Here is a 24,080-nt window from a genome sequence, read left to right as displayed (position 1 = left end):
TGCCTGCGGGCTGCTTGTGTGTTGGCGCTGATTGTCGGCGCCGATTGTGAGGGCGCTGCTCGGCTTGGGATCAGTGCTTACTGCAGGCGGGGACCATTGTGTAACAGTGTGACCTCAAGACGTGAGTTCCGGCACCCTTTTTTTTAAACAAAAAACGCACTGATAATGATAACAACAACAAGAAGGAGAATAATCTGCTAATAACCCTACGACAAAGCATCTCTGCCGTAAGAACAGAGGAGCGCTCTCAACACGCCTCTGCGTCTGTGGCTTGGGGCCCCTTGGTGCGGGCCAGTGCTCTTTGCTATAAACCTGCAGTGCCCTGCATTTGGTAAGTCCCAACCTCCTTGGAAGATGGCATCCATTCTTGCAATCGCGCCTCCACTTTGAGGGCGGCCTCAGTCATGGGGGAGCATAGTTGCAACAGGGAGTGTTGACGCAAATCCCTGAGGACTTTTGGATTCAGGATCCTGCACAGACAGGTCTCCGAAAAAGTGCTACCCCATGAGACTCAAAAGTGGAAAAGCAGGTCCGATTCCCCAGAATACCTGCTTCCTTGCAGGCTGCAGAGGGCCTTGTTCCGCTGACAGAATTCCTTCTGAGCTCAGGGAATGCCAGCTAGCCCCTCTGTAACACTCTGTGTCGCCCATCGGGGAACTGAGAAAGAAAAGCCTTCTTTGAAACCCTGACTATGAGTCCCCCGTCCTTTCATGCCCTCTGATTTTCTGACCCCCTAAATCATGGGTCCTCCAACTACGGCCCGGGGGCCAGATCCGGCCCGCCATGCCCATTTGGACCCGCCGCGCGCAAGCCTGGGCCTGCTGCTGCCCACCTCCCCCCTTGTGTGGGGAGGCAGCGGTTTGCTCACTCGAAGAAAACGATCTCCAAGCGAGCAAGCCGCTGCCTCGTGCGCCCGCCTCATGGTGCATACCCGCCTCGCCCCACACGCCCACCCGTGCCTCCTCGCCCCGCCGCCCCCTCCCCGCCCCCTTGCTGGCCTATGCGCAGTGCCGGCACCGCCTTTCCGGCCCGCGCCCGGCACTGGCACCTTTCAACTGGCCCCCAGTGGATAAGCTTGAGAACCCCTGCCCTAAATGGTGCGTCTCGATCAGAAATGCCCCCACGCAACGAATGCAGCAGCTACTGGGACTCGCATTCCGTCAGGAAACATCCTGCGGGACAGGACTGTGTCCTCTGGTCCGTTCCATCCCACCTAGCTGCTTTAATGCTATATCTTTCACTGGTCTGCTCCAGTTTCTGTACACTGTGTTGGGAAAATCTGGATGAATCCTGGTAGAAAAACACTGCTTATATGTGCCTTCATGTTATAAAATCGAATATACACTTCTTTTTCACAAAGCACAGCTTTCCAAGGCAGGTCACTGTTTAGCATTGCTGATGCCTTGAGAAAATTGCATTTTTAGCTAGACTGGGAAGCTGCCAGAGGGCCAGTATCTGTGCAGAGCGGAAACAAAGGGGCCCGTTTGCTTCTGAAGGGGCCCAGCTAAGTCCCACAGAGGCAGCCTGAGTGAAATCCTCAAACCAGATTCCCTAAATGCTTCATCCATCAGACACATTTACATGTTTAAGCAGACCTGGATATGGGTTCAAGTTTCTGGGACTTACACAACTGAAATGTCAAAAATTATTTATTTAGTTAAAGCTTTTGTATGCTATCCTTTATATAAATATCTCAGGACAGCTTACAGCAATTTAAAAACAATTTAAAACATCTAGTAACACTATCCACAGATTAAAACAGTGATATAAAACTATACATAAACATCAAATTAATCAAAATAGACAAAGCAAAAGCGACTGGAATCATTAACACTATTAACTTTTAAAATAGCGCTTAAATAAAAAGGTTTTGACCTGGCACCGAAAGAGTATATGCTCAGTGCCAGGCGGACCTCTCTGGGGAGCGCATTCCAGAGTCTGGGCGCCACCGCAGAGAAGGCCCTGCTCTGAGTTCAAGTCCTTTTAACCTCTTTTCGAGAGGGTTCCTGGAGCTGGGCTTCTCCCTCAGATCTTAAGGGGCGTGAGGGTGTATAAGGGTCTAATACACTGCAGTTAGAAATATTTGTACTCGTATTGTCACTTGTATGTTTGGCTGAACTTCCTTATCTGTTCTGTATATGATGACCTCAGAATTTCATTGTAATGTCTGCATTCTGTCATCAATTGCTTTGTACATGTGTATGTGACCAAGAGAGTATAAAATGCTTTGTACTTGTATTGAAACCTCGCAGTTGAGTTTGCCTCTACCCGGTAATGAATTATTGTTAGTCAACTGCAGGAATTCTGGGGCACCGGTCAATAAAGCAGCCGAGGTTCAAACGTTTGATCTTTCCCACAAACCCGAGTTTTTATTTCTTCCTCACAAATTGAAAACCAAGATTCTGTCAATTTCAGTCCTGAATGTGAGCAATTCACCTGGGCACCCTATGGACTGACTCACTTGGGAAGGTAACCTCTGCCCATGTGAAGAGTTCAATACACTCTGAATCATCCCTTCCTGTCCACCATTTCGGAAAGGTTCTGTCTGCTCGAGAGCTGAATGGCATTTACTTCAGCATTCTTAATTGTATTTAGAATACTTAATCTCAGTGTGTGGTTTCTCTTCACAGCTTCATGGGTCTCCCCATCAGGTCTAGGAACATTGGGGCCCTGCTGACCTTTTCTGGGAAGATAATGCAAGAGACGGTGCAATGCCAACAGGAAAAGCAAAACGCTCAACAATTCTGCTGTGGATTCAGATGTTTGGCACCTTGGAAATTACTCCAAATTACTGCACTCAGACTGAATATCACTAAGCAATGGATTCAAATTGCCAACCCATAAACCAAAAGAAGGAAATCATAATTCTTGTTCTCTCTGCTCTCCATCATGGGACCATTCAGCTCATATTGGACATTTAAACATGCCTGTTTTTTTCAGGCACTTGGAAAATGGCAAAATTAGAAGACAGTCATGACCATTATGGATGATTAAGTTTGAATTTGATTTTCCTCTCTTTATTATCAAAAATACTGTGCATTAAGAAAATGAAATGGGGAGAATTTAGCTGTGAGGAAGCAATACAGATTTTTATCAAGAAAGGGGGAAAAAGCTTAGGAAAGCTACTTAGAAGGAAAAAAGTGAAAATTTTGTGGAAGATTAGATTTGCATCCTAAAACTGTTTTTAAATTGTACATGTGAAGAATGTCAGACAAGCTTTCAGTATAATGTTGCATTTCTTCTTTGTAATATTTTTTTAAATTGTTGTGAGCCTGGTAGAAAGGTTTGGCTGTTGGATTTTTATTTTGCATCAATAAATTTCTTTAACTCCAGAGAAAATATTGCACAGTAAATACAGGTAATAAATATTTCATAGCTAATAAAAACAGTGATGGAATTATTTCACCCCTATTATTAATAGTAATACTATTCACATCTTTTGTTAAAGAATTTTCGTCCTACTGCTCAATCAAATATTCTCCTGAAGTGGCATGTACCCAGTCATTCACATGTCAGTCCCAAGGTTATAAACTAAAAAGATACGACACAAAAGGGATGGGGAAAGAAGATATAAAAATCACAAGACTTAGTGGAATGGCCCCTTTTTTCTTTCTCCCCATTCTGCGACCTGCTAAAATGGCTGTTGAGCTATTTTTCAAAAAATATTTTAGTACATCTGCAATTGTAGCACCTTCCCTAGACACTATCCAAGATTCAAACAATACAAATATGGAAATCAAAGGCAATATAAGTGTAATGAATAAATATGCAGTGAAGCACTGTATCTATAGACTGCGCCCAAAAAATAACCCCTTCATGGCTCACTGCCTTCCCATGGCGAAGGGGCTTGCATAGCTCAGTGAAGCGATGAGCTCTGCCATGCAGGGCCACCCAAGGCGGACAGGTCATAGCAGAGAGCTCTGGCAAAAGGTGATCCACTGGAGAAGGAAATGGCAACCCACTCCAGTACCCTTGCCATGAAAACCCCACGGACAGTACCAAAAGGCAAAAAGATATGACGCCGGAAGATGAGCCCCTCAGGTCGGAAGGTGTCCAATGTGCTCCTGGGGAAGAGCAGAGGGCTAGTACTAGTAGCGCCAGGAAGAGTGAAGCGACTGGGTCAAAGCCGAGAGGACACTCAGCTCTGGATTTGTCTGGTGGTGAAAGGAGAGTCCGGTGCTGGAAAATCTATACTCCACAGGAACCTGGAATGCAAGATCCATGATTCAAGGCAAGCTGGATGTGGTCAAACAAGAGATGACAAGACTGACAAGAGTTCAAAATTGAGAAAGGCGTTTGGCAAGGCTGCATATTGTACCCCTGCCTATTTAACTCATATGCAGAGCACATCATGAGAAAGGCGGGGCTGGATGAATCACCAGTTGGAATTAAGATTGCTGGGAGAAATATCAACAACCTCAGATATGCAGATGGTACCACTCTCATGGCAGAAAGTGAAGAGGAACTAAAGAGCCTCTTGATGCGGGTGAAGGAGGAGAGCGCAAAAGTTGGCTTGAAACTCAACATTAAGAAGACTAAGATCATGGCATCTGGTCCCATCACTTCCTGGCAAATAGATGGGGAAGAAATGGAGGTAGTGACAGATTTTATTTTCCTGGGCTCCCAGATCACCGCAGACAGGGACTGCAGCCAAGAAATTAAAAGACGCTTGCTCCTAGGGAGGAAAGCTATGGCAAATCCAGACAGCAGACTAAAAAGCAGAGACATCACCCTGCCAACAAAAGTGTGTATAGTCAAGGCTATGGTTTTCCCAGTGGTGATGTATGGCTGTGAAAGCTGGACCATAAGGAAGGCTGAGCGCCAAAGGATTGAGGCCTTTGAATTGTGGTGCTGGAGGAGACTCCTGCGAGTCCCTTGCACCGCAAGGTGATCAAACTGGTCAGTCCTAGAGGAGATCAGCCTTGACTGCTCTTTAGAAGGCCAGATCCTGAAGATGAAACTCAAACACTTTGGCCACCAAATGAGAAGGAAGGACTCCCTGGAGAAGAGCCTGATGCTGGGAACAATTGACACCAAAAGAAGAAGGGGACGGCAGAGGATGAGGTGGCTGCATGGGGTCACTGGGGCGATGGGTGTGGGCTTGGGTGGACTCCTGGAGATGGTGGAGGACAGGAGGGCCTGGAGGAATGTTGTCCATGGGGTTGTGATGGGTCGGGCACAACTTCACGACTAACAACAGCATAAAATCAACTGCCTGCACTTATGCCAGCAAAGACAGCTGTAGGCCACCATAGTATACCAGCTGCAATATAACAGGTGATGTTACTCGCGGTTATTTGCCCCCTTTTGCCTAATTATAGCTTGCCATGCAGGGAGGAAGAAAAAACAGCAAAATATGGAACGCTTCACGAATTTGCGTGTCATCCTTGCGCAGGGGCCATGCTAATCTTCTCTGTATCGTTCCAATTTTAGTATATGTGCTGCCGAAGCGAGCACAAACTGTTGTGCGGTCCGACTCCTACTTATAGCTCAATTTTTATAATATTTGCAGGCTACGGTGAATAGGTATTTTTTTTCCCTTTAGACTATTTTTATACTATATATTTCCTACAAGAAATCGATACAAATGTTTCTAGCATAGTTATATTTTGCAGTAAAATGAGAAAAACTTCAGAAAATTATAAACTTGCTTCCGCGGTGCATGACGGAACAGGATGGGCGGGCCTGCTTATGGAAATAAAGAGTCTTTGTGTTAGCCGGGGCAGTGAGACATTCATGACCAAGAGGTATAGGAAAACCAGTGCGCCACACGCTTATTACTTCGAGTCCTCATTCCAGTTATTGACAAGAACTATATATGGTCTAGGTATGGTAAATGTTACATTAAAGCAATAGGAAAAAGACGTCAGTATTCGAGGGGTTTCCTTTCGATGTCGCAATTCATTGGAGTCTCCACTCTGTTCCAAAATGCTATTTGTATTAGTTGTTGCCTTCAATAACAATCATTTTAACAGGAGAGGGAGCAATGATTTCCAGAGAAATTAAGGGAGAGAGAGAGAGAGAGAGACAGAGAAATAAAATCAACGCTTTCCACTGCTGTTGCCTGAAAAATGAACCACATAATCAGGACAGGCAGAAGTTCAACAGCTTAAGCTAAGGGTCTCAATGGAGTTGTGCGGAAGGGAACTTCCCCTTATGACTTTCCCGACATGTCCATCAAATTATTTTTTGGAGGAGCAGGGAATATGCTTGTCTTATCGCCCTCATCTGATGGCCCTTTGGGCAATAAGGCGATATAGAAATGTAATAATAAAAGGTGAAAAAATAAAGATGCCGTCAACCAGGAACCGTACGTGTTGTTTCGTGCACCGTTTCGTGCAGTGACTGTATCCCTTTGGGCTTGGTCCCGCTCGCCCCGCCTTCCTCCCAGGTCCTTCCCAGAGTCCTGTTCGCCCCGCAGCTCTGCGCTCTCGCTCGTTCTGCCCCCCAACTTCCGCTGGTGACGTCATCATCTCAGCCTGGGCAGGAGGGGGAAGAGGAGGAAGGAACGAACCAAACAAAATGGCGGCGGCCGGGGCGGACGAGAAGGGGGACTGAGCCGGGGCTGCTGGGGCACGGGGCACTGCCGACAACGGAAGGGGCTTGAGGACTGGGGGAAGCGGCCGGCGCGGCCCACCTGAGGCGCACGCTTGGCTTTCTGGGGAGGCGCCGCTTCTCGAACTATCCCCCTTCGTTGACACCTGCACCCTGGCCGAGGCTTATTTGTGTGGAGGGGGGTCTGCGTGGGTCGCTCTTTCCCTTTGCCTTCTGGCCGAAAGCTTTCGATCCCCCCCCCCCCCCAATTTCGCGAGCCTGTTGTGGGGCAGGACTGCCTCCCCTTTTGAAAGGGGGGTAAGTCTATGTAGGGGGCTCTGCCCCATCTGTGGCTAGCCCTTGGAAGCTGCCCTCTTCCCCTCCCCACCTTCCAGATTGCCGCCACCCTGTGAGGTAGGCACTCCCCCACCCTTCCCCTCTTGGGCAAAGTTTTTCTTCTTGCCACGCTATCCCATTTCATAGGTTGGTTGTAGTTTTCTCCTCACTGAAGTATTCCTTCTACTCAGTCATAAACCTTTTGAGGTAGGTCTCCCCCCTCCCACACACACGCACACTTTGAACCCTCTGGCAAAGCTGCTCCCCCCCCCCCCCCCCCGGCATCCTCCCATTTAAAGCAAGGAGCCTTATCACTCCCCCGGTTTGTCCATCTCTCCAGGTTGGGGTGCTTTGAGGTAAGCATCCTTTGCTGCTTCTGGTACACCCTTCGCTTTTTTGCCTTTCATTGTGCAAGTGCATAGCTTGGTTACCTAAAATATTTCAGCAAAGTTTTTTTTATGTCTTCCAGCCTAGCTCCCCCATCCCTACTCTTATACACTGGGGACTTGAAAGGGTGCTAATTGCTGCCACACCTTTGAGAACAAACAACCTTATATCTCTCTCGATCTCTTGGACTTCACCTCTCTCTGTTCTCCATTGCCTGCCAAAAACAGTATAGCAGATTGGGTCCCCTCCCCTTCTAAAACCTCATTGGTTCCTGTCAGGGCACTCATAAGCCAAGTCAGGGTGGCTCTTTCCCAGCTTAACATCACACACTTTTTGTTTTTCCCTTTGCTGGAACTCAGTTGCTTTTCGTTTGCAGCCTGCTGCTTGTGCCCTTCCTGTGCGAGCTCTGCTCATTCCCACGCAGTGCTTTCGTTCTTGAGCCTTGTTCACATCCATTTAAGAAGCCTCGTGGTGCTGAATCCATCTGGCCAGTCATCTCATTTTACCGTGCGCATCTCAACTTGCAGCTGCTTTGAAGTGTCCTGAAACTTTCTCATCAAAGGCAATTTTTAATTTTGGCTGTGACTTCTTGTGATCTGGACTTCTGTATTTTCCTTGGAGCGACTGAGAAGAATCCTTTAATTTTTTCTTAGCCTCCTTATCGGCTGTGCCTTCTCAGAGTGGAAGTTGATTCGTCCCCCAAAGTTGAATTTTTGTGTGCTGGACTGTCATCAGAACCTGCTTTTGAAAGGGGACTTGAGGAACACTTCTCTCCTGCTTCTTCAAAACCTCAGGATGTCAGAGAACCAAGCCAACCAGCACCAGCATCCCATGAACAATGCTGCAGGAGGTCTTCCTGCGGGGAACCGAGGGATCCGCAACCTCAACCAGAACCCCCTCATCAACGTCCGTGATCGCCTCTTCCACGCGCTTTTCTTCAAGATGGCTGTCACTTATGCCCGTCTCTTCCCATCATCGTTCCGTCGCATTTTTGAGTTTTTTGTGCTCCTGAAGGTAAATGAAGGGGGAATATGGGGCTAGGTATTTTATCTTCTGTGCTCATACTCTAGTATTTCAGACATAGTTGGCATTGCTCAGGTGCTCAGCCATGCTTAAAAGAAAAGCTGCAGCATTTGGAGGTTGTGTGGGAACGATTTATCCACATGGAACTGTTTAAGTGACCTGAGGCTGGTCAACTGTAGACAATTCCTGATCTCCACAGGGGACTGCTTGATGCTTGTAGAAGGGATGGACAGTCTGGACATACCCTATGTTTTGGACTTCATCTCCCAGAAGCCCCTGCTAGCCTCACCAGTGATCAAGGATGTGGGGAGCTGAAGCCAGAAATCTGCTCTCTCCCTATTCCCTGCTTTTCTTGCGTATCAAACAGTGTTGCTAAGAGCAGAGTGAAAATAAATAAGATGGGTTGCATGCTTCAAAACTTCTAAATCGTTTTTAACATAGCGCATATTCTAAAGTGTCTGTTCTATTGCGTGTTCGATGCGGCCAGAGCTCTTGTGTTTCTGCAGAGCCAGGGTAAGCCAAACTACTGCAGAGTTGCTTTGCAACAGCTGCAAGAAATCCCTCAACTTCCAGCCAAGTGATTGCCCGGCCAGTGATTCTGACAGCTACCCCCCAGAGTGCCCGAGAGGTACCTGGGGCTGGCTGCCCCACGCTTCTGCTGCGAGCCGTGATTGGCTTGGCTGGCTTGTGAATAGAGAGAGCCGGCTGCGGCCCCCCTCACCCATGGTCTACCCTGCTTCCGGCTGGTTGCTGTGCATGGAACAAAGATCGGTTCGGCTGATTTGCAAGGAAGCCAAGCTGATGATAGCTGCCCGGCCAAGCAGATCGCAACTCAGTCCACAGTTAAGTCCTGCCACCACTAGGCCACACTGTCACATTGCCCGTCCGTGGAGGCTCTAGAGGAGGCTGAGGAAAGCGCATTGCAGCCGCCTCCCCAGTGCCCTTGCCGGCTGAGAGGAGCAAGGCCAGATTGTGCCGCTGTCCATATCTCAGAGCAGTTTGTTTGTGAGGTCTACCCACAAGTCAGGGCTGTCGGCAGCCGTGCCAACAAGCAGCAGCAAGGAATGGGGGATCCCTTGGGGCTCCAGCAGCCGCCTGGAGCAGGGCCGGTGATGCACCCCACCTACCCATGGTGGCCCTGGTAGGGGACATCAAACCCAGGCGGCAGCAGTCTGGCTTAGCGTGCTGCAGGAGTCCACCAGGGGAGTGTTAAGCTTTGCCCCTAGTGCTGGGCCACCTGTAGACCTGATAAAGATTCCCTCCCCACTTTTAATGGAGTCAGTGACTTTGAAAAAAGAAGGAAAAATAGGCTTCTGTGTGATCCTTCAGTTCCTTAACTTAGCCTTGGTGCAGGACCTGTCCTTGTGTTACTGTTTTAAAATCCGGCAAATGCCTTTGCTTGCTCGAGGAATGAGGAAGTAGATTTCGCAATGATATTGTGAGCAAGAAAGCGCACCCCTTGCGAAATAAGAACTCTGACCTTTCAGGGCTTCTCTCTCTCTCTCTCTCTCTCTGTCTCTCTCTCTCTCTGTCTCTCTCTCTCTTGGCATCGGAGCCTGTTAGTTCTCAGGCAGCACACGCACCCGTCCACCAGTTTTTACACTGAGCTGTTGTGTGTGCTCAGCTATCCCTGCAGCAGTCATAATTCCTGTTCAGGCAGAAGGGTGTCTTGCCATTCCCAGAATGGCTGAGCCAACTATTTCCTTACACTTTGTGGGATGGGGGTCCCTTTTCTTCTCCTCTCCCTTTGGGCAGCCCACCTGAACATGGGAGTGTATACCGTGTTCGTTTTCACATGCTGTGTAAATATCTCCAGAGGGACACAGGCTGCCACAAGAGCCAGGAGAATCGGAGCAGAAACAGCTGATAACACAATTAAGGTAATAAAGAGCACAAGGTGTCTCCTTGGATGTTCCTTGTCCGGTTAGTCTGCCCCTTGTTCTCTCCTGCTTCGTGCCATGCTGTCCCTCCCTCGCGGTGCCACCTGCCGTGAAATCGGTTCAAGGGTTTCGGCTTCCCCAGCACAACACGAACATGCACTTTGGAACTCCCTGGCATAGGGAGGAGCCAGGTGGTCCAGGTTGCTGGGGAGCATGGGCCAGAGGGGCTGTGACAGTCATGCCCTACAGATTATGGAATACGCTCCCTGGAGAGGTTCACCTGGCGCTGAGCTTATACTCTTTGGTGCCAGGTCAAAACCTTTTAATTTGACCATTATTTTAAAAAATGGCATTTTAGTGCAACAGTCGTGTTTTATTGGCTACATGGTATTTATTGTTTAGGTTGTTTTAATGTATTTGATTTTACTGATTGTAGGCCTCCTGAGATGCCATGCCTAAGGGACAGCATATAAAAGTTTATTATTTATTAAAATAAAATTAATACAGGGACTTCCATGAAGGCAGCTGAACCGGACGCTTTGTGAACAGAAGTGTGCCCAGGTCCATCAGGGCCTGTCTTATGTTCAAACTTTATTTTATTTTATTTTATTTAAAACTTTTATATGCTATCCCATCACAAACATTTTAGGGTGGTTTACAACAACAACAATAAAATGGAATACAGGTAAAAGCAGGAGTAACACAGCATCCAGTACAGGTGTAAAAGCACAGATGGAAACAGATTAGCAATTAAAAGAGTGGGAGAATAAAAAGGGTTTCTCCTGGCACCAAAAGGAAAGAAGCATCAGCTCCCGGCGAACCTCTCTGGGGAGCGTGTTCCGCAGTTGGGGTGCCACCCTCCTGACCTTGACTGTGCATCTCCTGCTGTGCAGGATGGGGGCAGAGGAGCCATGCCCCCGCCTCTGACGTGGCCGCCTCTCTGTCCTCCAGGCCCTCTTTGTGCTCTTCATCCTGGCCTACATCCACATCGCCTTCTCCCGCTCGCCCATCAACTGCCTGGAGCACGTGCGGGACAAGTGGCCGCGCGACGGCATCCTGCGGGTTGAGATCCAGCGCAACTCCAGCCGCGCCCCCATCTTCCTCCAGTTCTGCGACAACGACCGGTACCCGGGCATGGTTGTCGAGACGCCTGCGATGGAGGAGGAGGAGGAGGAGGAAGAGGAGCTGTCCGTGGAGATGTTTGAAAACAGCTCGGTCAAGGTATGACATGGTGGTGGGGCGCGGCCTCCTCACTCAGGGTAGATCCCCTTGAGTGCTGTGGGAGAGCACGAGAAAAGCCGGGCAGCACGGCTGCTCCGGGAAAGAGCACCTGCCTCCCTGGTTCTTTCTGCAGCAGCTCCAGGAGGGCTGAAAGCCCATTGCCTGGATCTCTCGAGAGCCCCAGCTAGGCTGTAACCTCAGTGCCACGTTAGGTGGGCCAAGCAGGTGCTCGCGTCGAAGGCGGCTTTGTCAGACGAGACCACAGTCCGTGAACACGGTGTGCTTGCTCTTCCGTCGGGCAGCTGGTCTTTGGAAGCGCACCATCACGGCCGGTGGTGCGTCTGGGCCATTTTGGGCTCGACTTCACGGGCTTTCTTTGGAACTGCCCTGTGCTTAAGTACAACCGTAACCCCCGCTGCCTTCCGGACGCGTTGGAACATTTGCCAACCCCGCTATCGAAAACGACTCCCAGGTGTGTGCAGTTTTGCATTTTAGGCTTGTTTAAATTGTTTAAACCATGCTGACTCCAGAATTAAAACGGAGGGGGGTCCAGAGCCCATGATCATAGCCTTCTGCATTAATTTGTCCAGTCCCTTTTTAGTTATCGATTAGATTTTTATCCCATGCCATTAGCCGTAAGTCCGGTTTTGTTTAAAGCTGTCCCCAGTTGGTGGCCATCACCACATCTTCACCACATCTTGTGGCAGCCCATGGTTCTCTCCAGATGGGTTAGGCTGTGGTATAAGTGTTTTGGAGGGTCCGTCCTTCCAAAACGGCTAGGCAAGCAAGGGAGTAAATACACACAAGTACACACCCAACACGCCTGTGGTGTCATGAATTAAATCCTGCCTCCCTAGCCTAGGCAGGTGTAAGTGGGCTTCAATTGCAGAAGGATGGATTCTTTTTCTGGTTTGCCCCTCTAGCTCACGACTTGGCTAGAGTCCATCCCCCCGCCCTGGGTGTGGGGGCCAGTGTTTCTGTTGGTGTGAAGGATTTCACCATTTGCGGGTTGATGGATTCACTTTGTTGTTTCCGTTGTTTCTTCCAAGCTCTGGGCAGCCAGCGTAAACAAATCCATCCTCTTTAAATCATTTTCTAAATCCCTGTCCCATGGCAGTGAACAAGAGCAAAGTCCGTTAAGGGTTTGCTACCAAATTAACAGCTTGAGTTGTGTGAGCAAAAGTCGGCGCCTGAACAGCCTGCCCCATCAGAGGCAGTGGACTGACTGAACTCAATTGCTTCTTAATTCCATTTAGTTTTCTCAACAAATGCCCTTTTATGCTTTCTCGTGAGGGTAATCCAGAAAGGGGATTAAACAAGGAAGTGAAGTGCTACTCTTAACTGCCAGTATCTACGGCACCAAAACATTATTAATGTCTGTTGACCCTGTTATTAGGCCTATGGGACTTAACGAATGGAGTCTGCCATGAAACAAGCGCTCCTGTTCGGGAAGCCAGCCAGCCAGGCCCTTTCTGGATATTCCATTGCATTCCTGCCCTTCTCTCCCACCAAAAGTCAGCCAGCATTCTGTGGTCACTGAACATTTATTTATTTAAAACTTGTGTATGCCACCCCTCATGCCTTGGCATCTCAGGACGGCTTGTAATCCACAAAATTGAAATACAGTAAAATCACATATATAAATAACATCGTTCTGTGCAAGTTTACATAAAAGACAAAGTCAAAGCGGCTGTTCAAAACGATTAAAATGCTAGTTTTGTCACATAGCGATTAAATGGCAAGGTTTTGACCTGGTGCCAAAAAATATAAACTCGCACTCTCCACATACAGCTTTTGTGGTCTCTTGCCTGTCCTTTAGGGCCCCCCTCCCCATCCTCTGAAGAACTGTTCACAGCCCTGCTTGCCGTGGGTCCCCAGTCCCCCTGCCCCCCTAATAACTCCCTTTTGTGCCATTCTGGCCATATAAGGGACAGGGCTTCAGTAGTAAATTTGCTAAAAGATGCCGAGAAAAGAGGAGGCATCTGTCCATACATATGAAAGTGCCGCAGCAGGAAGACTCTGGAAAGGAGACTCCTGCTCGTGTAGGCAAGAAGGGACCGCAAGTGAGAGTCCTTTGGGGTTACAGTATTTTAAAGTGGCTTTAATTAATTTAAAAGTGTCCAAGCGATTGCAGCTTTGCCACCAGCAGGTATTTCTGCAGTCTGTCCAGTAGGAGGTTGGGGACGGGGATGCGTAGGCCCAGGAACACAGGTGTGTGCCTCCCCCTCCTCTCAGTGGGTCGGCACCCCCCTTGCAGGGGAGCAGGGTCCTCCGGCACAAGGCTGTGGGGGTGCACCATGGCAGAGACGGTGCCTTGTCTCTCTCAGTCTGACCTTGGCCGAGGACTTTGCGGTGCTGTGCTCAGACTGTTCCGGCCCTTGCTTGTGTGCCGTCCGTTCCGGCCCCAGTTGCTCACAGGCTGTCCTGTTCCACATTGCAAAACTTGTTTGCATTCTTACATCTGCAGCTTTTTTTCCCCAACGAGAGCAGTGCAGCGGCAGATGACCAGGAAGGGAAGCAAACTTCATTAAAACCTGCTGCTAAACCCATCCCTTCTGGGATGCCCAGTTAGACGAACTAATTCTTTGGCAGGCGTTTGGAACCTGCAGGCATGTTTGGGAAGCTGAGGCATCATTCCCGGCCTCAGCCCGCAGAAGGCTTCCACCGGGGAGGTGGCCAGTCGCATCGCGGCCGGCTTGCTGAGAGGAGAGGGGCGGCTGGAGGGAGACGGAAGTGGGCAATGTGGGTTTGCAGTCAGATGGACAAGCAGCTGATAGCAGGTGCCTTTCAGGGCCGTTTGCAGCTCCCTGTCCTTGGATGCTGCTGCTCTGCTGCCTTCTGCTTCTCCAGTGGCCCTCAGGTGGGCAAGTCAGCCCCCGCATTTTTGACTCGGGCCACCTGCTGAGAGCCAGCAGCTGTGCTGTGGAATAAGTTGGATGCAAGCTCTCTCTTCATATCCATTCAAATTCCTTCGGGTGTGTCTGTGTCTGTCTCTCTCCCCCTCTGCCCCCCGTCTTCCTTCACCTGCCGACAGTTCGACCTGGCCGTCGAGCCCAACATTTTTGCCAAGCCTTCTCGGCTGAGTGGCGCCAAGGTGCTGTCCCCCAACGAAAGCCAGGAGTTCTCCTTCAGTGGCGAGCCGGCGGCTTCTAAAGGTATGCAGCCTCTCAGTGAGCCTGTGTCCAGCTTAGAGATGCTAGCCAAAGCAGGTAAAGACACGACGATGCTCTCCTGAACTTTCCATTCCTTGACTTCGCTTCCTCCTCCCCTTCATATCTTCTGTGTTTTCCTTTTGCCGTTAACCGGGTCCTTTCTTTAATCTCTCCTCTGCAAACCGGTTGGCTGGTGAGGCTCTCCTTGGGAAGGGGTGCACTTCCTCATGGGAAAGTGAACTTCCTGTCACTCCGAAAGGAGTTGTGGTGGGGCCCTGCTGAGAAGAACCCCTGCCTGGTGTCAAATTTGACCTTCTAAGGGCACAACCTTAAACAGTTTAGGCAGAAAAATAGCGCGCTACTCAGAATGCTGGGGCGTGCTGGGAGCTGCAGGCCACTTTTCTCTTGAAACTCCCATAGCGTAACGTCGTGCCCTGTGCTGTAACCAGACTGGGCCAAATTGTGCGAGGAGCGGGGTCGACTCCTATCAGCCTGCCTGCACTTTAACATCTACCCTTCTCACTTGCCCACCTTTTGAAGCTGGCTAGGTAGGTGGAAGGGCTTTTCACTCAAGGCCCCACAGGAATGCTTTGCTCCTCAGGGTCCACCCAACTTCCTCACTGCAGACAGTTAAGAAAGTTTTAAACTCTTGCCTGCCCCGTTTGAGTTTTATTGGACTGGCTTGTAGCTGCTCTGGAGCGCGGTAGGCGTTTCTCTTATGTGTCGTTGTTGCTGTTTATATATTTTTTAGAATTTTTCTATTACTGTGCCTGTCTTTAATTCTCAGACTATTGTTGCTCAGACGTTGCCTTGGCAGGGTTCTTCCTTCAAAAGTGACCTGTTTACCTTACAAAGAGTTTTTACGACTTGATTGCAGAAGAGGCGGTCCGTTTTCATCCTTGCAGAGAAAGGAATGCTCTCCTGGGAAGAGCACATCCTTCCTTTCTCTGCTGAGACACTGCGTTCCTCTGTTCGCCCAGCAGCGCAGAGTTTGAGAGGATCCTGGCTTACTGTGAACAAGGCCATGCCCTGGACCTGCTTGTTTCTGCTTCACCTCTAAACAGGGAATGGGCAGGTTATGGCCTGTCGTGCCCATCATTCCCAGCCAGCATCGCCAGTGGCGAAGGGTGATGGACACTGTGGACCCACCCTGTGTTAAACCAACCCCGATTTGGGATCTGAGCTTGTGATCTGACAGCAGCAGTTCGGCAGGCCTGGTTCAGCTAACAAGAACAGCCCAAAAGAGGCTGTGTGAGAATCCAGTGAGACAGGATTCGCCAAAGGACCGGCTCCTGCTGTATGCCGGTGAAGCCGAAACACACTCTCGGTGGTGCCTTCAGAACGGCTGATTGGTCTCGGCTTGAGCTGAAACCAGCTGGGTTCCTTCTCCGTTCCTTCCCTGTCCTGAAGGAGGCCGGAGCCGAGTGTCCGAGCCCTAGCCCTCTTGGGGGCACTCTGCCTCTGCCTGGATGCACCCCCTCTGGTCTTCTGAGCCAACTTTCCTCTTCTTCCTTTTGCAGTCTGGCCACAGGACGAGTACATTGTGGAGTATTCCTTTGAGTACGGGTTCCTGCGCTTATCACAGAGCACCCGCCAGCGCCTCAGCATCCCCGTCATGGTGGTCACACTGGGTAAGTGTGTTTCTCGGAGCGTTGTCGGTCGGTCGGTCGGTCGGCGGCTGCCTTGGGCTCAGGGGATGTGGGGTTGGACATTGGAGACAGAGTCAGTCACCGGAAGGACGGGAGCAGCTGCAGGGGCTGGGAAGCTGGGGAATAAAAACAGCAGCAGGGCTGTATGCAGCCGAAGGAAGTGGCCACCGCCTCTCCCTCCCATCAATCAAAGTGGCCCCTGGGAGTCATGGCCTTCCGATAAGGTTTTCTGCCCCAGCTCCTCCTGTCTCTGAGCCATGCATAGTCTTCCTGCTCCCAGCCAGATCACCCTCCGGTTCCTCTGCAGCCACCAGTCCTTTCTCCTTCAGCAGCTGGAATGTTCATGAGTATTCCGTGCATCCACCTGCTAGGGATTCACCCTTCTCCCATCCTCTCACCAGATCCCACCCGGGACCAGTGCTTTGGGGACAGGTTCAGTCGTTTTTTGCTGGATGAGTTCCTCGGTTACGACGACATCCTCATGTCCAGCGTGAAGGCCTTGGCCGAAAACGAGGAAAACAAAGGTGAACGCGGGGTCTGGACATAAGGTCGGACGGGTGGCAGAACGTCGCTTTTCTGGGTGCCAAAATCTGACCACTCTAAAAACGCTAAGCATTCTGGGGACAGGCCACCGATGGGCCAGCTCGGCCTGTGCCTCGGCTGACAGGCTGATCTCATGGTAGACTTTCCTTTGGGCTGCTGCTGATTTTATATATGCATTTATTTATTCATTCGATTATAAGCCTTCCAGTTAGCCATAGTCTCTCTGGACGGCTTTCGCTTTTGCCTCTTTTTGTGGAGCCGCTTGTGTGGGTTGCGGCAACCCAGGCGTGAACCAGCTTCCCCTTCTCTTGTGCTCCCACCTTCCCCCCCTCGCCAGGGTTCCTTCGCAACGTGGTGTCCGGCGAACACTACCGCTTCATCAGCATGTGGATGGCCAGAACGTCGTACCTGGCGGCCTTCGTCATCATGGTGATCTTTGTGAGTGTTTCTGTCCTTTTGCCACACGTTGCGAGATGCCATGCAGTCGTGCTCCTTCTCACGGTAGCTTTACCCAAATCCCGACTATTCCCAGTTAAATTAGCTTGACATCCCAATACAGGTCAGGCAGCAGGGTGCGAGTTCAATGCTGCGGCCTCCCGTCTCCCTTCAGCTGTTCCCCCATCTGCTGCAGCCCAGTTGTGTGTCCCCAAACAGCTGCACCACCTCTGGCCACTTTCCAAGTACTGTGGCGTCAACCAAACAGGCATGTGGGCTAGCAGAGGTGGAAGCTACTGCTGCTGGAAGGGACGTCCTTCTCTTCTGGTCGCCTGGAGCCAGTGTCTTGCTCTCCATAGGCGAGTGTCCACTGACCAGCCTGCATCTTTGCATTCAGCCAGTTGGCAGGTTGGGTTTTTGCCAGGAACTGCATGGCGAGTTTACACGTGGATTTTCCATAGTTTCCTGGGCTCTTCTGTACACAGGGCCATCTCTGCTCCAGACACGTTCAGGATGATAATTTTCACAGAGAAATAAAGGTGGGAGAGCGGTGCTCCGCAGTGGGTGCATCATTCCTCCTCTTCAACAATCTCAGAACAAACTTCTGGGCAGCTTCAATGAGCCATACCTTCCGTTTTAATTTGTGGCAAGGGATGAATGCTTCTCAGGATGTCAAGTTGGAGGCGGGGGGGGGGCTGCCCTAAATTTATTTTTTATTTATTAAAACATTTTTATGCCGCCCCATTCGCCGAAGCCTCGGGGCGGCTCACATCATTAAGTTAAAATAATTATAATACAAATTAAAAATATAAATATTAAATTAAAATTTATATATTATATATATAAAATTAAAAAAATATAAAAATTAAAATTAAAATTAAATAAATGGGTGCAGGGGGGGCAGACAGGCAGACTCTGATGCTTATTCACCCTTCTCATTGCAGACGCTCTCTGTCTCCATGTTGCTGCGATACTCACATCACCAGATCTTCATCTTTATCGGTAAGCATTCCCCTGCCTGGCTGGCATTTCTGCTGTTCAGATGAGCTTGGACTTGAGGGAATTCGGAGTCTGGGCAGTCTGACCAAAAAAAAAAAAGCACATCCACTCTTCCGGAGCCTGAGCAGAGGTTTCGATCAAGTCCTAAGAGTTGGAATCCAGAGAAATCTGCCGTACTGACGGCTGGGCACTGAGTTGCTGTTTTATGGACCCCTGAGCGTTTTGCTTGAAGTAGCTGATCCCAAGCTACTTTTTTATTTGTACAATTGGGTGGGAGTTCCCCAGGCCCCCTTTCACCCTTTCGCCTGCAAAGAAACAGTACAGAAAAATAAAACCATCCGATCCATTCCATGAGCACAGCTTTACTGCGATAATTTTTAGGACTCCGGCTGCAATGAATCTTTTTCAGCAGCTGCCGCAGTGGAAGCTTCAAGTCCTTTGCACGTTTTGTGCAGGCAAAATCCTGTCAGATATTCCTCCCAAGAAAGGGCAGCAGAAATTCTTTCCCGGGACTCCTGCACCTGCCGTAGAGGAATATGCATGCAATATAGCTGCTCTTTGTGGGTCCCTGCATATAAAGGAAGGGTGCATTTAGACGGCACAGGCATCATTTGGAAGTGCTGTACCTCTCATGCCTTCCTTGGCTCAGGCGGAGTCAGAAAACGAGTTGCTCCCTTTGTCCACTTCCATAGTCGGGCCTTCTCCAAGCAGCTCCTTGCTGGCCTTTGGGCCAGGGAGGCTTTTCACGGGGGGTGAAGGGCCGCACCCAGAGCCCCCGTCGTCTTCAGCTTTGCCGCTTTCTCCCTTCCAGTGGACCTGCTGCAGATGCTGGAAATGAACATGACGATCGCTTTCCCCGCGGCCCCCTTGCTGACAGTCATCTTGGCTTTAGTAGGTACGGAGCCCCGCCCTGGACGCCCGCAGCTCCCAGGGCGGCGATTCAGTTCATGGTTAAGCTGCACATGCTCCTCCAAGTGGCTCAAAGAGAGGCCATTCCCCACGGGAGGCTCCCCCCGTGTGCCGCCCGACGGCAGAGCGTGCGTCCTGCCGACGCCGAGCCCGTCGGTCTTTCTGACTTTTTGTCCCGTTCCTTGCCAGGCATGGAAGCGATCATGTCCGAGTTCTTCAACGACACCACCACGGCCTTCTACATCATCCTCATCGTCTGGCTGGCCGACCAGTACGACGCCATCTGCTGCCACACCCACACCAGCAAGCGGCACTGGCTGAGGTCTGGAGACACAAAGCGGCCTTTGGCCGGGAGCCCCGTCGGACGGCCTTCCCCAGGCCTGCTTGCACTTGCCTTCCTGGGGTCTCCAGATGTGTCGGGCTTGAGAGGGATGGCCCTGCACATCTGGACAGCAGCGCATCGAGGGCAGGGAGCCTCCCTCCGAGCCTGGGAATCGTTCGAAGTCAGCCAGGGCATTTCATGGGGCTGCTGAGTCCTGGACCAGTGTGCTAACCATTATACCCCATGACCTCTCCCCGCTGGACAGCCCTCATCAGCAGCCTCGTTTGCACGGCCAGCTGCTCCCTTTTAACATCTTTGGCCTGGCTGCAGTCGTGGGGACTTGCCTGTCCCCTCAGATGAGTTCATTTATTCCCAGCTAGCTTGTTCCACTTTCAGACTAGTAGCTTTTCGGTGGCTGCTGGCCTTTGTGATTGTGGTGATGTGCAGACGGCAGCACGCACGCACGTACCTGCCCTTCGTGCCCGACCGGAGCATGTCAAAGGACCTTAAGGCAGCCTGACAGCGCAACTAATGCTGCTAGCTTACCTGGGCTTAACCTGTGCATGCTGTAATTTTATGTTTTAAATTTCTTGTTCTACGACACGCCTTATTTTAGCTCCGATGCTTCTGGCATGAGTCAGGAAAGACCGGAAGTACAGGCAGATGCACCCCTGCCTCTCGGCGGGAGGCAGCAGTGGCAAGAAGAGATGGGCAGCCAGCTGATGCCTCGGCCCCCGTGTTTGTGAAAACTGCCCTTCTGTGTCTCGCAGGTTCTTCTACTTGTACCACTTCGCCTTCTACGCCTACCATTACCGCTTCAACGGGCAGTACAGCAGCTTGGCCCTGGTCACCTCGTGGCTTTTCATTCAGGTAGGCCGCTGGGTCTGCCGCACCTGTCCCCACCTGTCCCCTCCTGTGCGGCTGTCCTTTTCCTTCTTGCCGGGGCGTGTTGCAGGAAGGCAAGCAACCGCGGCCAACACTCAGCTTTCCCCGTCGTGCTTATTTATTTATTTTATTAATATTTTTATTATTAATATTTTATTAATATTTATTTTATTAAAGCATTTTTATGCTTCTCCCGCAGCATTCCATGATCTACTTCTTCCACCACTACGAGCTGCCGGCCATCCTGCATCAGATCCGGATCCAAGAGCTGCTCCTCCACAACCAGCAGTTCGGGGCCCAAAGTGCCCTTCAGGACAACCTCAACAACAACACGACCCTTCGCCCCACCAGCCAGGCTGGCCGGGAGCCCCACGCGGATGCTGACGGGGACGATGGCTCCGAGGATGAAACGGCCGCGATCGTCGCCGCCGCCACCGTCGCCGCCGTCAACTCCCTGTCGACTGACTTGAGCTGGGTGGCCGATACGGCGGCTGTGATCACAGAGGCCACCTTCCTGTCCAACTTGGGTGGCTCCTTTGTGGACCCAGACATCGCCCTGCAAGTGGCGAATACCCGGGGCCCAGAGAACCTGGTGGACCCTTTCGGTTCGTTCACCCGAAGCTCGATCAGCGGGCAGGTTGCCCCGTCTCCTCCGAGCCCCTCGGGGGCCACTTGCACTTCTCAGCGTCTTGCGACAGATACCGTGTTGTCTTCTGCCGCCGCCCCGCTTCAACCTGCACCTGGGGCTGCCCCAGAGCTCTCGGGGGGCTCGGCTAGCCCAGCCACACCAAACAGAGACTGCCCTGTGCCAGGCTTCGCCGGGGGAGGACCCCCGCGTCCATCCCCTGAGGAGGAGCTGCCAGAGACGGGCCCCTGCGCAGTGTCCCCGGACAGTATGACTGCCCCCGAGCCTGAGTTCCGCTGCATCTCCTGAGCGCCCTCCCTGCCACAGGCCCGGCCTTTCCATTCTCATCCGTTGGTCTTTCCCCGTGCACTCATAATTCCTCCTCCAGGTGAGAGGCCCTAGGCCAGGTGTGAGGGTGCTCCCTCTCCCACAAGCCCAGGAGTCAAAAAGTGAATAAAAAGAGGGGCTGCCCCACTAAAGTCCCAGTTCCGGTTCCTCCCCCTTGTGGCTTCGGCACCTTTCCCCACGTGGCACAGTGAGGCCCATCTGCCCCTTGGGAATCATGGGATTCCCGTGATACTGGCTGGAGAAGTTGGCCTAGTTTTGACAGGGACGCTTATCGCTTCGCTTAGTTCCCTCAGGAAAGAATCTTCCAGGGAGGCCAGAAAATACAGAGTGGTGAACTGCTTGGGATGAAGGCTGGGCCACTGGGAAAACAAGCCGGCCCGCGAGTTTATTAACTCATGCCCCCCGGCTCTGCTCCTTTTAGCGGCCTGGGGGACTCCCATGCTGGCTGCTTAAGAAGGCCACCCTGTGGCCTTCGACCGTGCGGGCTGTGTCTACTTCTGTAGACGTGGCCTCTCCCACAGCAAAATGTGAACAAAGCCTCTTTCTTTGAAAGGGAGAGGCAGGGAGTTCCTCAGTCCTGTGCCATGGCTGGAAAGAAGCGCTGTTGGTTTTTCTCTTGTGGAGCTGACCCTCTTCGGCCACTGGCCGTGTCCCCAGAACCCCAGGGACAGGTCGCACGCGGCTTTTGCTCCAGAACAAGGTCCTGCATGGAAATGATACCAGGAGAGGCAATGTGTGCCATTGCTGGCTGATCTGGGAGCACTGGCCGCTCTCCTGTTTTCACTCCAGTGCTGGCAAATGCTTTGAGATGGGAGCGATCGGCCTGTATTGGAAGGGAATGAAGCCAAGGGGCCATTAGCTTCCGCAGAATTTTAAGCTGCCTTGAAAGCGAAGTTTTTCCCGGTGTTGCCAAGTCATCTCCTGAACTCCTGCATAGCTCTTTGCTTTCGCCCTTGCCCAGGTGATTTCCCATCCACCCCCCCCCCCCAGCCCTATTTTCAGTTTTTGCTGCACAGTGGCTTGGAATATTTTTTCTGCAGCCCCAGTGCCTTTTTATCAGAGGGACACCTTTTAGCTGTGTTTTGAAGGTTTCTTAATCTGCTTTCTGGAAACAAAGAATAGAAGGGGACGCCCAACCCTAACCCCCACAGATCAGGGGCAGCGGTACGCAGCATCGTAACTGGTTTTAGCCGGGCAACAGCATTTGCCCTGAAACCGGGGCACTGGAGTGCTTTGTGGGCTTGTGAAAACGGGATGGGTTTGAGCCATGTGAATTCCTGGAATCTTCTCTTGCCTTCATGGGAGGAGAGACAGAATGCAGTGCCAGGGATAATTTTAAAAAGCATTAGCTCCTACCCAATGGGAAGCTCTCTTCAGAGATGGGTGCACGTGCCCGGAATTGCTCTTTTCGGCAAGGAATGCCGTAAACTGTGTGCTCGCGAAGCGCTGGCATGTGTGGGAGGCGGGGATGCTTGCAGCATGGAACAGATTCATTCTAAGCCGGCTAGACGGCAACCGTCGCAGCCTGTTGCTTTCGGTTTTCGAAGAATAACCGTTGGCTAACTGGGTCGTCTTGCAGGCCGGAAGGGGCGGCAAGGCTGGAGATGCGCGCTTTGCCCTCCTAGGCGGGGCGGTGGCACGAGCCATTTGGGGGCAATGGATTGGCGCGATCTTGGACCATGCACTGCTTCCTGCCCTGCCCTGCCCTGTCCTGCCGCCCGGTTTGGCTACTGGGGGCTTTCAGGGTTAGGGTTGTTGGGGGCAAGGAGAGGGTATCCAACCAAATCACACTAAGAATGAGAGTAGGATTCATTCTATTTAATGTACAAAATATTTTTATGTATATATATTATATATATATATAATAAATGCTATATCTAACAGCGTTATTCTGCCCCTTTTCGCTTCCCCACGGTCGGGAGTATACCGGCTTTTTGGTTGGGCATCCCGGACCATCTCAGGAAACTCAGAACACGCGGCCACGGGGATCCATCCACGCTTCTCTCTGCAGGGTGGAGGGCTTCCTCTTGCCACTGCCTCTCTCCCCCCCCCACCACCACAAAGGGTCCCATTTCTCTGCTCAGCACCACCCACATTTCTTGGTACACTTTGCACATTCCGGCACAGAAAAGTGCTTCTCTTAATGTGGAAGGCCCAGGCCATCCTTTGGCAACAGGGTGGCTTCTGGATGTTTCAGCTACAACTCCCATCAGCCCCAGCCACCACAGCCAACCGTCAGTTGCTGGGTGTTGTACCTGGAGGACACCTGTTCCAGGAAGGCCTGCCTGGGTGCATCCTGGCTGCTGCCCACCTGAGCCAGCTTCACGCGACTCCTCCCTGGCTGAGCTCGACAGCCTCCACCCCCCACCCCCCCGAACAAATCTTTTGGTCTGGGGCGGGGGGGGGGCGGTCTAACACAACCCAGAAGTCAAGGCAACCCGCCTCTTCTTGCGACTGTTCTACAAATCAGGAGATGCTGGGGGGGCTGGGGGGGCATCCAATCCACCTCCTGGCAGAAAGGCTGGACCTGCGGCAACTCCCGTAGCTGGGGCTGTGGGCGGGATGTGGGTGAGAGAAGGATCTGTGCCTTTCATACCGATGGAAGAACGGTGTGCGACTTTCCAGAGTGGCACTGGGACAGACCAAACGGCCGGAAGGAAAACCCTGGATCTTCTGGTCTCTGACTCCAGCATCCTGGTCATACCAGCAGGGGAGTTAGGGAGCTGGTGTCCAGGGCATTTTGCAAGCCAGCTCCCTGCCTCCCTCCGACCAGACACAGGAGCAGAATAAATCCCCCCGTTTCCTGAAAAAGGAAAACATTACCTGCTTGCC

At 51.4% G+C, this 24,080-nt stretch overlaps 1 protein-coding gene and 1 non-coding gene across 4 annotated transcripts; one reads left to right on the top strand and one right to left on the bottom strand.

The window, feature by feature from the left end:
- Positions 1–5,350: 5,350 nt before the first annotated feature.
- LOC123036650 lies at positions 5,351–5,457 on the bottom strand. The gene has a single exon (XR_006417178.1). It is a non-coding gene; the product is annotated as a U6 spliceosomal RNA (small nuclear RNA).
- A 1,027-nt stretch (positions 5,458–6,484) lies between these two features.
- TMEM259 (transmembrane protein 259) lies at positions 6,485–23,135 on the top strand. Of its 3 annotated transcripts, XM_044455842.1 has the most exons (12): positions 6,485–7,226; positions 7,911–8,271; positions 11,112–11,381; positions 14,416–14,590; positions 16,054–16,164; positions 16,584–16,706; positions 17,063–17,163; positions 18,105–18,162; positions 18,971–19,054; positions 19,258–19,390; positions 20,161–20,260; positions 20,475–23,135. In XM_044455842.1, the coding sequence occupies exons 2-12, from the start codon at positions 8,053–8,055 to the stop codon at positions 21,207–21,209; spliced, it is 2,109 nt and encodes a 702-aa protein (XP_044311777.1). In that variant the 5' UTR covers positions 6,485–7,226; positions 7,911–8,052; the 3' UTR covers positions 21,210–23,135. The 3 variants fall into 3 exon arrangements, with proteins under 3 accessions (XP_044311777.1, XP_044311778.1, XP_044311776.1); XM_044455843.1 differs by lacking the exon at positions 6,485–7,226 and having other exon boundaries at positions 7,240–8,271; positions 14,416–14,536; XM_044455841.1 differs by lacking the exon at positions 6,485–7,226 and having other exon boundaries at positions 7,240–8,271.
- The last annotated feature ends 945 nt before the right edge of the window (positions 23,136–24,080 follow it).

This window comes from Varanus komodoensis, unplaced genomic scaffold, assembly GCF_004798865.1.
Source record: "Varanus komodoensis strain SLA01 unplaced genomic scaffold, ASM479886v1 scaffold80, whole genome shotgun sequence".
Classification (NCBI taxonomy): Eukaryota; Metazoa; Chordata; class Lepidosauria; order Squamata; family Varanidae; genus Varanus; species Varanus komodoensis.
Note: the sequence above shows the minus strand (reverse complement) of the source record. Positions and strands in the feature narration are given on the sequence as shown.